The 13,975-nt window shown below is 37.2% G+C and overlaps 1 protein-coding gene across 3 annotated transcripts in view; it reads right to left on the bottom strand.

Moving 5' to 3' along the window:
- The window catches only part of SNX7 (sorting nexin 7), a 117,613-nt gene that overhangs the window by 20,929 nt on the left and 82,709 nt on the right, over nt 1–13,975 (bottom strand). For 2 of the 3 annotated variants that reach the window (XM_007526960.3, XM_060202129.1), the window contains one exon: nt 5,488–5,640. The exons of the other annotated variant lie outside the window; for it this stretch is intronic. In XM_007526960.3, coding sequence (XP_007527022.2) covers nt 5,488–5,640 — 153 coding nt within the window. The remainder of the gene's footprint in view (nt 1–5,487; nt 5,641–13,975) is intronic. 3 annotated transcript variants of the gene reach the window in all.

Genomic DNA, 13,975 nt, shown 5'->3' with positions numbered 1-13,975 from the left:
ATGATGGGTATAGTCTCAGAAATTTAATCTTAATGCCCTGTCATTTCAAATGCAATATAGACCAAGGACCAACTCCTTTCTAATCTCTCATCACCTTCTTAATAATCATCATTATTAACATGATCAATAAAAAATTCTTTGTATTTACTAGATATAATTAGGGAGCAATTAAGAGACACCCAAGCACCTTTTCCAGAATGTCCTATTTGACAGTTTTAGCACCTCCTTTATTTTCTAGAAGGAAATAATTTCCTTTGATTATTTTAATCTACTTCAAAATTTTTCAGCCATTTACAATTGGACTTTCAGCTTTAAGGTTTCTCCCCCCCACCACCACCCATGATTCCACTGCTCCCTGACCAATGTTTTCATTAAGATGGCGGGGGGGGGGGAATAGTGAGGGATGAAAGGGAGAAATGGAGAAAACACAGAGAAAGAAGCATAGCACCAAAAATTCCTTCAGTGCCATAGCACTGCCATCTGGTGTCAACACTAAAACTTGGGGCAGACACAAGGCAAGGCACAAACCCTACCAGGTGAATATATGCTCCACTGTTCGTCATATAGTACAAAATGGAAATGATTTCACTGCACCTGTTCTGTATTTACTGTGAAATACATGATTTATATTTGGTGTGAACCAAATATCTCCAGGTAAAATCACACATCTAAGTACATCATTTGAGTATGGCAAGAACTGACTTCTGATACAGACCTCTACAACTTATATTTAAAATTAAATTTTCCAGTCATTTTGATATTTAAATTTTAAGTTGTAGTACCTTATAACTAGTTATTTTATAGAATATTTTGTATAAACTATTTCATGTCATAAAGGTAAATCCAAAGACAAATGTTCAGCCTTATTTGATCTTATTTGATCTATCAGACTAGGAACAAATTCCTTTAGGAATTTTTTTTTTGAAAATGTTAATGAGAAAAAAAAAATCTTATTTCCCACTCTGACATCATCTCTCCAGGCAATGCCTTTATCCCAGCTGCATGTTAGCTGTTGAGCTAGGTCAAAAATTAGTAAAGTCATGGGGCCTCTCGGAATATACCTAAAATAGATTTCCTAGCTTTTTCCAAAATGGAGACACCAAATCTCACCTGGTATATTCTTACCTTTAGGTTCCTGATTATTAAACAATTTGTTCAGCTTTATATCTTAATGCTTTTCAGCCACCAAGTTGCAGATGCTACCATGTCGCCAATCTGACATCCCTAGGCAGAGGACCCCACCAGTGTGTCCTGGTACTCCACCTATCCAGAGCCCTGCCCCACTAGGGAAAGACAGAAATAGGCTGGGAGTATGGATCAACCTGCCAACACTCATGTCCAGAGGAGAAGTGATTACAGAAGCCAGATTTTCTACCTTCTGTACCCCATAATGATCCTAGGGGTCATTATGATCCCTCCCAGAGGGATAAGGAAAAGGAAAGCTTCCAAAGGAGGGGATGGGATGTGGAACTCTGGTGGTGGGAATTGTATGAATTCGTACCACTCTTATCCAACAGACTTTTTGATCATAATTAAATCAATAATAATTTAAAAAAAATAATATGGTTCAACTTTTAAAAAGAGGAATGGAAAGCATCTGGAATATTTTACTTCCCTGTGTAGCTGAGACATCCTGAAGTTAATAGATAACAACGGACTGGGCTGTTTCAGGCCTCACAGTCTGTGTACTAATTAGGAAGCCTTGATTATTTAAGGGCTCTAACTTCCTGATTATGCTAAGACTGATGTGCCAAATTAGTTAAAACTTACTCACTGCGGGGGGGGGGGAGAATAATAAACAAAAGTTGTAGGGGCCTTATGAAATTATAATAAAGAAAACAAGTGATTCCTTCAACTTTACATATTCAAGATGCCAAAAGTTCTACAATTCTAGTGATATTTCAAAATAAAATCCACTTTGAGGAAGGAGTTTTAAAAAATATAACATACTGATATAAACTGTTGTGGAAAAAATGAAATTTGCAGGGCTGGAGTGGCAGCATAGTGATTATGCACAAGACCTTCATGCCTATGGCTCCAACGTCCCAGGTTCAATCTGCAGCACCACCATTAGCCAGAGCTGAGCAGTACTCTGGTCTTTCTCTCTGTGTCTTTATCCATGTAGCTACTCCTCTCTCTCATTAACATAAATTTTAAAAATTTTTTAAAAAGAATGAAACTTGCAAGCTGGCAACATGGCAAAGCAAAGCTAATTTAACTATTTCTAAAAGGGAGTATTTTGTATAAATTAAACTCATTCTAGTACTGGAGGAGACTGCATAATGGTTATGCAGAAGATAATCATTCCTGAGGCTCTGAGATCCCAGGTTCAATCCCCAACACCACCATAAACCAGAGCTGAGCATGGCTCTGAAAACACACACACACACACACACACACACACACACACACACACACACACACACACACACACACACACTAGAGAATGATAAAAATAATCTTGCAATTCTACTTAAATAATTAAACATTAAAACATTAAATCACCAGAATCTGCCTATCAGTCTCTAGCCAACCAGGTGCACACCTTACTCTTTCTTGCTCTAACAGCCTCCTATTAAGCATTTATTTTTTTCCTATTAACCCATATACAGTCAGAATAACTGTTCTAGGGGGTCGGGCGGTGGCGCAGTGGGTTAGGCGCATGTGGTGCAAAGCGCAGGGACGGGCGTAAGGATCCCGGTTCCTGCAGGGGAGTTGCTTCACAGGTGGTGAAGCAGGTCTGCAGGTGTCTATCTTTCTCTCCCCCTCTCTGTCTTCCCCGCCTCTCTCCATTTCTCTCTGTCCTATCCAACAACGAACAACATCAACAATGGCAATGATAGTGACCACAGCGAGGTTACAACAATAAGAGCAACAAAAGGGGGAAAAATGGCCTCCAGGAGCGGTGGATTCATGGTGCAGGCACAGAGCCCAGCAATAGCCCTGGAGGAAAAAAAAAAAAGTATAACTGTTCTAAAATGCAAATCCCACATTATTACTTCTCTGTTGAAATATCTTGGCTTCTGTTGGTGCACTGCACCAAAGTAAAAGACTCTGGGGTGGGGAGAGGGGAGAGTTCAGGTCCTGGAACAGGATGGCAGAGGACCAAGTGAGGATTGTATTGTTTATGGAAAATTAGCAAATGTTATGCACATACAAACTACTATAGTTACTGTCGACTGTAAAGCATTAGTCCCCTCAATAAAGATATCAAAAGAAAAAAAAATATGATACCTCCCCCCAAAAAAAAAACTTGGCTCTCATTTCCATTAGAATAAGAGAAAAAAAAAACACCTAAATTTATAAGGTATTCAAGAGGGTATTCAAGACACATTAAGGGTATTCAAGACACATTACCCTGAAATATGGGATGTTAATGCACTGAATACTTCAAATTGAAGAAGTGAGAGAAAATGGCAGAAAAAGGAAGATTACTGACCTTCCTCTGTCCCTTCTCCTACAAAACAAGAATTAAAAACATTCTCCTGAGAGGGAACCAACTTAATTGTAGAAAAAAGAAACATCTTTATCTCCAGTGACCTGGGGACCTGGAAAGACTCAAAAACAATTCTGCCAAATTCCCCCAGTTTACTATATTTTTCTTACATTCCTTAACCTAACATAGTTCCACATCATAACTAGCAAAAAACAGTGAGACCTATGTCTTCTAATGTCAATCTCTTTATGTATAGAAAGTGTCATGAAGAATTTACATCAAATTAACTCATCTGCTTTACTCCAATTAATCTACTTTTGTCATTTTAATGTTGAGACCAAACCAGGTAAGCTGAGAGCACCAGCAGAAGTGCTCTCCTCTCCAACAACTCTGTTTTTTTAACTTAACACTTACTTCCACTCTTCTGCTTTCCAAATAGGACCTGAGTTATTAGATTATGTTCTCTCATTTCTAGGCTTTTGTGTCTGTTTTTTTTTTTTTTCTGTCTAGAACTCTCTTCTTTATCTGATCACCTCTTACCAATTATTTAAGAATTAGCTTAAGGAGATGAGGAGATAGCATAATGATTATGTAAAGCAGACATGCCTGAGGTACAGAGATCTCAGGTTTAATCCCCAGCACCGCATTAAGTCAGAGCTGAACAGTGTGCTGATATATTTTTTTAAAACATCAAAAAAAGGGGAGGGGACTGTTTTATATATGTCCTCTTTAGCCTTCCTTACTCCTTCTAGATTAAACAGGTGTTTCTTTTGCATACTGTGTTCTCTCCAGGGCCCAGCATACTATCTAAAAGGGCCTAGAGGTAGCACACGTGGTAGCACACGTGGTTGAATGCATATGTTACTATGTGCAAGGAACTAGGTTCAAAACTACCTCCCCCACTCCACTCTCCATTTGGGGAAGGGGGAGAGCTTCAGTGGTGAAGTAGTGCTGCAAATGTCTCTCCCTATCTTCCCCTTCCCTCTACTCTGTCTCTATCAAAATAAAATAAAATAAAATAAAATAAAATAAAATAAATTTTTACATAGCTTGGTTTAAAGTGCCTTTCAGCTGATAAACACTAAAGGTTATAAAGCATAAAATAATCTGTCTTAATACACTATTTTACAAATTTATTACTTCAGGCAGAGATAAGGTTAAAGATGTTTAAAATACACATCCTAAAAAAAGTGATACAGTATCATAAACATCATTTAAAATAAACATAAAATAGAGCAACTGTTGTAAAAAAAAATCATTTAAAATGCAAGACAATGATGAAACTCTTTCCTAAATGTAAAAATTAAACAAACAAAACTGAAATTCTTTTGCTAAAAGAATAACATACCCCTTTATAGATTCCCTCCCCCCCATCCCAGTGATACACAGGGCAGCGGGGATGGCAGGGTCCTATGGTTTAGACTTTGAACAGATTTTTTTAGATTTATTTTTTATTTTATAATTTCTTTATTGGGGAATTAATGTTTTACATTCGACAGTAAATACAATCGTTTGTACATGCTTAATATTTCCCAGTTTTCCCTATAACAATACAATTCCAACTAGGTCCTTTGTCATCCTTTTTGGACCTTGAACAGATTTTTTTTTTTTTTTGCTCATTCAACCCTATGTTTTTTTGTTTTTTTTTTCCTTACTTGCAAACCCTTTATAAAGGAAAGGGAAAAGGTTGTGAGACAGGAAAATCATTAAGAAGCATTATCAAGTGGTTCTGACAAGTTCAAATCCAGAGGGCAAAACAAAACAAAATGTAGCATAATTCTTTCTTACATTAAGTCCAGCTCAAATTAGGCACTTTGGTCAAGCTACCTCCTTGAAGGGAAACTCATCCTTTCTCAACATAAGCACACTTACTTTAGTGGCTGACTTTAGTATTACCCTAATAACTGTCAACTTCATTGCCACTGAACCACCAAGGAGATTCGGAATGTGACACTTGGTATCATAATATGCTCATTAGCATAGGACATAGGGAGAGTAAGAGACAGAATGACTTAAAAAAAAATGAAGCAATATCAAATATCATAAATTACCTGTTCATAATAGTGAATGTTCTCCTCAGCCATATCTGTAAATGCTGATTTGATATCATTCTGCATATTTTGTTTCCATCGATCCCAATCTGCTTTCAGGGCATTATTAGCGCATTCTACTTTATCTTCAAGTTTTCCAATTTCTTCTGTGAGCTGAATTAGATCATAAAGAGATAAACTGACCTATGCATTCTTGCTACTGAGTTCACTGAATCTGAGCAGTTCTGTGGTTCTTTTTTTTTTTTCATTCTTTTTCAAGAATTAACTGTTCAAACTATGTTCACTACCAAAGTGCCAAAATCCATCAACCATCTGCTGAGCTCTCTTTACCCTTCCTGCTCCCTTCATGTTTGCTTCTTACTGTTTTGTATCCTTGTCTTGAACCATGTCAATAGGGTCACTTATTTATAAGTATATGCACTCTTTAAAGTAGTATTCTGCTAAGTCTTTGAGACCATCTAACAGGATGCCACTTTAAAAATAATAATAACAGGGAGTTGGGCGGTAGTGCAGTGGGTTAAGGGCACATGGTGTGAAGCACAAGGATCTGCATAAGGATCCAGGTTTGAGCCCCCGGCTCCCCACCTGCAGGGGAGTCACTTCACAGGCGGTGAAGCAGGTCTGCAGGTGTCTGTCTTTCTCTCCCTGTCTCTGTCTTCCCCTCCTCTCTTCATTTCTCTCTGTCCTATCCAATAACAACAATAATAACTATAATAACAATAAAAAACAACAAGGGCAACAAAAGGGAAAGTAAATAAATAAATATAATAATAATAATAATAATAACAGAGGTCTGTGAGTGAAAGGGGCTAGGCCAAAAGAAAAACTGCTGAAAGGCTAACCTTGGGCAGATCTGGGCCTGCCATAAAAGAAGTTCAGGAACTGAACATGTGTGAGGTCCCAGAGCTGCAAACAAAACACAGAAATAGATGTCTAGTAGGGTTCCATGGTCTGCTACCAATTAGCACTTGACCTTGGCTAATGTCAAACTTTGGGCTTCAGATCCTAACCAGGTGAAGATTATGAGCACAATGTATGCTCAGTTCTAAAACTGCAAGGGTACCTACAACAGTTGTAACCATACTGTTACCCATCCTGTCCTCTGTCTAGGTTTTGTAATCTAACGTTGCTCTGCTCCAGAACGGAACAGCTGGCAGAGTGCTTTACTTATACTGGCTTCAGGAAGGACAGTATTTAAATCAAGTATTCTATCTTTCTCTACCTGTAGATACAGTTTAAACAGGGTACTGTCCTAAGACATTTATAAGAAAGAGTATTCCTTTTGAATCATCTGCAACTCTCCATCACACAAGTCCTTGGAAGTGGTACTTAGGAAACTGTACTCCTAGAAAGGAAACCTATACTGTTCTGTAATCTTACTCTCACCTACAGAAAGGATTAAAATCGTATCAGTAGAACACTGGACTAAGAAGACTGACAGTTGGGATGCACTGGATCAACCTTCCCGTGGTGCATCCCGTGAGTACCCATTCATTGGGGAAACTGACGATCCTTCCTAGCCGACTGAATCCACATGGATCCCAGTCACTTTCAAAGCCATTAACTGGCTACAGAAGAAGGGCAAACGCTAGAAGAAGAAGAACTGACAGTAGATTAGACTGGCCTCAGTTTAAACCACATCATCTTTCTACATATAAGGTAGATTACATAAGGTAAGTTTATCTTGTTGAATCTCTGGTTTCTTCATCTTTAAAATGAATATAAAAATAATACTTATCTCATTAGGATTGTTTATGAAAGCTGTCTAAGACTATGAACATTAATTGATTTGAAGAGGCCCAACAATTTGCCTGAAAAATGGTATCTATTACTATGGACACTACTACCATCATAAGATATCATCATTACATTAGTTTGTGAAATTGAAATTGATTCTCTTCTTGCTGGGATCTAGGTCACAAGACAATTTCTAGTATTATTTCTTAATCTATTTTCACTAATGTAAAAGAGGATATATATATATATATATGTATATATATATGCCTTAAATATAATCAAGTCATGTCTTTGTGTGTACATATGAGTAATTTTTTCTTTGATGATTTCACCATTATTGTGGGGAACAGGAAAAGACAGACATTCCACTGAATCATTTTCTCATAATTTCAAGATACTCTAACTGATAATAATCATGAAAGCAGTTGATTCAAATTAAGAATTATCTGGATATGTCTTCACTAACAATTAAGGTATAACATTACTAGAAGACTAATTAATTCATCTCACTTTTAGCTAGTTCTTTGGTATAAGGAAGCAGGCATTTAGACGGTGCCAAGCAGGCACTGAGCATATATAATGAACAAACATTAACTGAAAATCAGCAATGTTAGAAGCCTGGCAATCCAAAGAACCCCTTTGGGGTTTCAATTATCCTCTAACCATATAGCAGGTTTCAATAACTTTAAAAATAGGAAATTCAATTCATATTTTCTACTGTAAAACAGCATTAAAAAGATCTGAATTTTAAAAGATTAAAACATGAAAAATTCTTTTCACAAATAGTGAAAGTAATTTGGCCCTTAGCTGGTAGAAAAACTGAAGCAGGCAGCACTTTTTAAAAACCAGGGAGTGGGGTAATAGTGGGACAAGTACTAAAAGATTTTGAGATGGAAAAAAATTATATATATATATATATATATATATATATATATATATTACACACACACATAAACAGCAAGGTCAATTGGCAATTTTTAGTTTCAACTATATCCCATTAGAAATTAGTCACACAATTAAAGGGAAACCATTAACACTAAGAGTTCAAGCAAACAAAGCAATATTCTCCAATAATGAATACCTACTACAGTACTACAGTACCAGTAACAGAAGCAATGGGATAACAGTAGCATTTCTACTAAGGGCCATTGTATTATGCTATAAACTTTACAAACATATTTCACTCAGTCTGCATAATAATGTTACATATTTGCTATTCTTATCTTCCTTTTCCAAGAAAGAAAACTGGGGCAAAGAAATGAAAGTGATTACACAACTGTTTATAAAATAATATTGATTCAAAGGAAGGTCTTAATTCAAGGCTACCAGCTCTTTCCATATTGATTGAACAGAATTAAGCTGGCTTTTCCATGCCACTCAAAGTTGAACTGATACAGCTCTTACCTCAAGGAATCTAGAGTCATGCAAAAATAAAATAGAAAATCAAGGACACTGAGACAATGAGATGTAAGCTACAGAGTGTGGCAAAAGAATGTCTAAAGGTAGTTTTGGCATCTGAAGGGCAGACAAAAGGAACAGGGGAAATACAATTTGATAGGCTGATAAAACTCTAGTCACTAGATGATGTAAATGACAATGAGCATGAAATGGATTCTGCTGAAAATGAGAAGTCAATGAAGGTTTTTGCACCAGTTCCCTGGGTCACAAGCAGGAATGTCTAAAAGAATGAATGGGAGGAGGAAAGCAGAGAAGGAAACCAATCGACTTCCACTGGAATTCAGGACACAACAATGATTAAAAAAAGAAGAAAAAAAAAAAGAATGATGGAGGGGATGTTGGTGGAAGGATCTGGTTCATTCTTATTTACTCACAAATCTAGTACTGTTTACTCAGTCCTCATCTAGTCTGTGTTTGGAACTATTCAATAGTTCCAAAGGTGAAGAAATAGGCCTTGCTCCCAAGGACTCATGCCTAAAGGAAGAAATAAAGTATGCAGAAAGCATTTCATTTAAACAACAGGAATGCAACCCTAGTAGCATGGTTACTTTGAACATACTGAAAATTTTTGGTGTATCATTAAGATTGGTACCAAAGTGTAAATAGGGGGAGTAGCAAAATAAAGTAGAGGAAAGAGAGGCAGTCAGATGTCAGGACTTAAAGGGCCATGATTCTGTGAAGGTGTCAATAGAACTGTAACCATTTTAAAAGTGTAAGGAAGAGATATAAAGACCATAGTAAATAATCAGATTTCTAATGCCAAAGAAACTGAGAGGAGATAAAAATGTCTGGAGGTAAAATCAGGGTTTAGCAATTCACAAAATGTGACCTTAGGAGAAACAGTCTGCAGTGCTGATAAGAACTGGAACAGCAGGTGGGGAAGGGTGAGATAGGAGATGAAGGCTTGAGTTACTACATTACAGTGATAATATGAGGATTTATTGTCCTACGCAGTCTTGCAGGGTGAGGTATATAAACAAACATTCAAAGCCACTTAGTCACATAAAAAAGATCAAGTGATTTTTGAAGGTCAACAAGAGTCAAGATTGGCCTTAAACTACAAAGTGGCTTTGCAATAATACTCAAGTGGTTTGGGCAAGGCAAGGTGTGAGGTGATAAAGACATATCTATAGTACAGGAGTTCAACTGAGTATTTAAAATAATGAAGAAAGGCAAAACTAAAAGAAAATTTCCCATATATTTAAGTAATGCTTGTATTGCCTTGGCATGTCTTCTACAACAAAAAACAGAAATATGGTTCATTTGAAAACTTAGAATTTACTGCTATGAAATGAATTCCTTGTTCATCCAACTCATTAATATACATGCACACAGAGAACTAGTTCTATTTATTGCATGTGCTCTCATCAGATAAAATCAATTATTTTATTTTGTATTGGTATAGTGCTATGCTTTTATAGTTCTTGTTGTCTATGAAACACTTGGGTTCTAAGTGCTTCAAATATCATTCACATTTGATTAAGTAACTTGACTAAGTATGTGTATATCAGAATCAAATCACAGTAAGAAATGTGAACTCAGGAAACTTCACGTGTCTGGGTTTTGAAAAAAATGTTAAGAAAAGTAATTGAAATTTATTTTATAAAGAGCTTGAAGAGGGGCCAGATAGTGGTGCACCTGGTTGAGTGTGCATGTTACACTGCTTACGGACCCAGGTTTAAGCCCCTGGTCCCCACTTGCAGGGGGAAAGTTTCAAGAGTGGTGAGGCAGGTCTGCAGGTGTCTCTCTATCTCTTCCTCACTATCTCTTCCTTCCCTCTCAGTAGCTGGCTGTTTCTATCAAATAAATAGAGATAATAAATATTTTTTTAAAAAAAGAGCTTGAAGAAAAGGATGGCAAAAATTAGAGAAGGCATAAGTAGTTCATATTCCCAAGAAAACTATACTGTAAGAGTTACATGCTAGAGAGATTATAAGAGGAGAAGACATACAGGGGCCAGGCAGTGGTGCACCAGGTTAAGTGCACACAGTGCAAAGCCTAAGGACCTGCGCAAGGACCCTGGTTCAATCACTTGGCTCCTCACCTGCACGGGAGGGGGTGTGTGTCACATCACAAGTGGTGAAGCAGGTCTGCAGGTGTCCATCTTTCTTATCTATCTGTCTATCTATCTATCTATCTATCTATCTATCTATCTATCTATCTTCCTTCCCCTCTCAATTTCTCTGTTTTATCAAATAAAAAAAAAATGGCCATAGGAGCGGTGGATTTGTAGTGCAGGCACCAAGCTCCAGCAATAACCCTGGAGGCAACAACAACAACAACAAAAAGAACAAACATAGGCTTCAGTAAACTTGCAATATGATTCACTGCAAATTCTTCTAAAGTACAGACCCATAGTAAGGGAAAAAGTCATAGAGGCAAAGATTAAAGAAAGTAGCATACCAAAGATAGTAAGCCCCACCAACATCAACATATGGAATGTCAAGTAACATTTAATTAACAAACTTCACTATATCTCATCATTAAAAAGCATGAAAAGAAACAATACATATCAGAAGAAATCTATGTATACCCTACACTCATAGCAGCACAATTTGTAGTAGCCAAAACTTAGAAGCAATCTAGATGTCCAACCACAGATGAGTGGCTAAAAAACTATGCTATTCACACACAGTGGAATACTATTCAGCTGTTAAAAATAATGAAATCATATTCTTTCAGTCATCTTGGATGGAACTTGAAGAGATTATGTTAAATGAGATAAGCCAAAAAAGGACAAATACCAAAAGATCTCACTTATAGGTGGTACTTAATCAATAGGGAGAAGGAGGGAGAACAAAAGTGAAATATGGAATGGATATGGTGTATTTTATCAAACAAAAACAGGACTCTGAGAAAGGAGGGAAATGGAGGAGATGAAGAGAACCTTGCATCCTGATACATGGTGATGTAAAAGGACCTAGGTGTGGTTGAGAGGGTTCTGCAGATAACTTTAACATGAAGATGAGAAATTACACCCATGTGCCAATGACTGCACTGTATACCATGAACTCTCCCCACCACAAGTAAAATGACTTTAAAAAATTAATTCTTCCTTAAAAAGAGAAGGAAGAGAAGCAAAGCACAGGTCTTTTGCTCAAAGAAAAGGAAAATATAGGTGAACTGACACCAGCAGGTCTTGGGAAAAAGAGAGGAGGGGGTAGAGAAGTGGAAAAGGGGGACTCTAGGCCTTTTTCCTCACTATAAAGCAACAATGGTAGGGACTGTCACACTCTAAGGGAGGCTGGGTCAGCCTACTGCCATTCTAGGAAGACTGGTCCTGAAATGAGTGCAGCCTAGAATGTTCCCAGCAGTGACCATGCTCAGAATGACAGAAACAGGTTACACAGGTTCTTTTGCTAAATAAGAATATATATGGGCGTTAGGTCAGATAAATGAAGTAACAGTTTATTGTATTAATATACTTTCTTCATGTTTGGGAGTTAAACTAGCCCAGCATTCTAGCTACATTTTCCCAGACAATACAGTTTTTAAATGTTTTGTTTATTTATTTTTTTAGAAAGAGACAGAGAAGGAAAGAGACAGAGAGAGACACCTGCAGCCCTGCTTTACCACTTCTGAAGCTTTCCCCTGCAGGTGGGGACTAGGGGTTTGAACCTGCTTCGTTGTGCACTGTAAACCCAGACAATATTTTTAGTCCACCTGTATGCTATAGCTATCAAGCTCAAACTAAAATTACTAAAGTCATGGGCCCCAAGGAACATACCTAAAACAAACTTCCTAGCTTCTGTCTACTCTAAAATTTGCATTCTCATCTCTTTTATTCCTACTTTTTGGTTCCTATAAATTGTTTAATTATATTGTTTTGTCTTGCTTTTAGATCTTACTGCCTTTCAGCCACCAAGTTGCAGATGCTACCATGATGCCAGCCTGACTTTTCTGGGAAGATGACCTCACCAGTGTGTCCTAGAACCTCACCTCTCCAGAGTCCTACCCCACTAGGGAGATATAGAAACAGGCTGGGGGGTATGGATAGACCTGTCAATGCCCATATCCATCGTGGAGAAACAATAACAGAAACTAGAACTCCCACTTCTCTGCACCCCAAAAAGAATTCTGGTCCATACTCCCAGAAGGGAAGAAATATTAGGAGAGGGCTTTGAATTCCAATTCCATCAAGATCTAGAGAGAAAGAAGAGGAGAAAAAGGAAGAACATTCAGAAGTAGTAATAGGTGTGGGTCTGACTTAGAAAGGAAGAGAACGAGGGACCATAGGAAAAAAAGGAGGGGGGGTGGCAAACATATATTAATATAGATAGTTATAATATCTGTGATCTTGGGAGAACTACTACAGTTCCCAATGGAGGGAGTTGGGACACAGAATTCTGGTGGTGGGAATGGTGTAGAATTATACCCTGGTTATCACACACTTTTTAAAAATCAATATTAAATCACTTATAAAATTTAAAAAGAAAAATGGGTGTTGACCCAATGCACTATGGTGGGAGAGGATGTCAGTTGCTGATGGTGTGCTATGCAGACACCTATAACAGGAAGATTAAAAAAAAATTGTAGTCATGATGCTGTTTTATAAAACACTCCTATAAAGTGATTTCTTGAAGGTTAAATTAAAAAAGATATTAAGTTTTATTTTTTGATGCTATTTTTCTCAGTGTGTTTCCAATGCAAAGGCAAGACCAAAAACCAGCCTTTCTCCAGATGGATTTAATGAGCTTATCTGGACATTCTAGTTGGGCAGAAATACATTTATTCAGCAATTACTTTGGAATAGCTCTAGATATAAGAAAAATTATGAGTGAAAGCTGTCAGTTTTGAGAGGAATGGGAAACCTTAAGAAGGTTTTGATCTGCATTAACAATGATGGGAGTCTTAACTGAGTGGGGTATATGTCCTTTTTTGTTGTTGTTGTCGTTACTTTTTATTGCCACCAGGGTTATCATGAGGTTTGAGTGACTGCAAATAAATCTACTACCGGCACACATTATTAATTCATTTCTTTTATTTGATAGGGCATAAACAAATTGAGAGGGAAGGGAGAAAGGAAGGATAAAGAAAGATACCCACAACAGTGCTACATTGCACATGCAACTTCCTACCTGCAAATGAGGACCAAAGGCTTAAAACTAGATCTTTACACTTTACACTTGATAGCATCTATCTTTCTTTCCTTTTCTTTTCTTTTCTTTTCTTTAAAGTTGTAAGGTGTGGAGCAAGTCTGCACTTGCTTTTTTATTTTTTATTTATTTTTTTATTGTTGTAGTTGCTGGAGAGGACAGAGAGAAATAGAGAGAGGGGAAGACAGAGAGGGGGA

The sequence above is a fragment of the Erinaceus europaeus genome, chromosome 11 (genome assembly GCF_950295315.1).
Source record: "Erinaceus europaeus chromosome 11, mEriEur2.1, whole genome shotgun sequence".
Taxonomy (NCBI): Eukaryota; Metazoa; Chordata; class Mammalia; order Eulipotyphla; family Erinaceidae; genus Erinaceus; species Erinaceus europaeus.
This window is presented reverse-complemented; position numbering and strand designations above follow the sequence as displayed.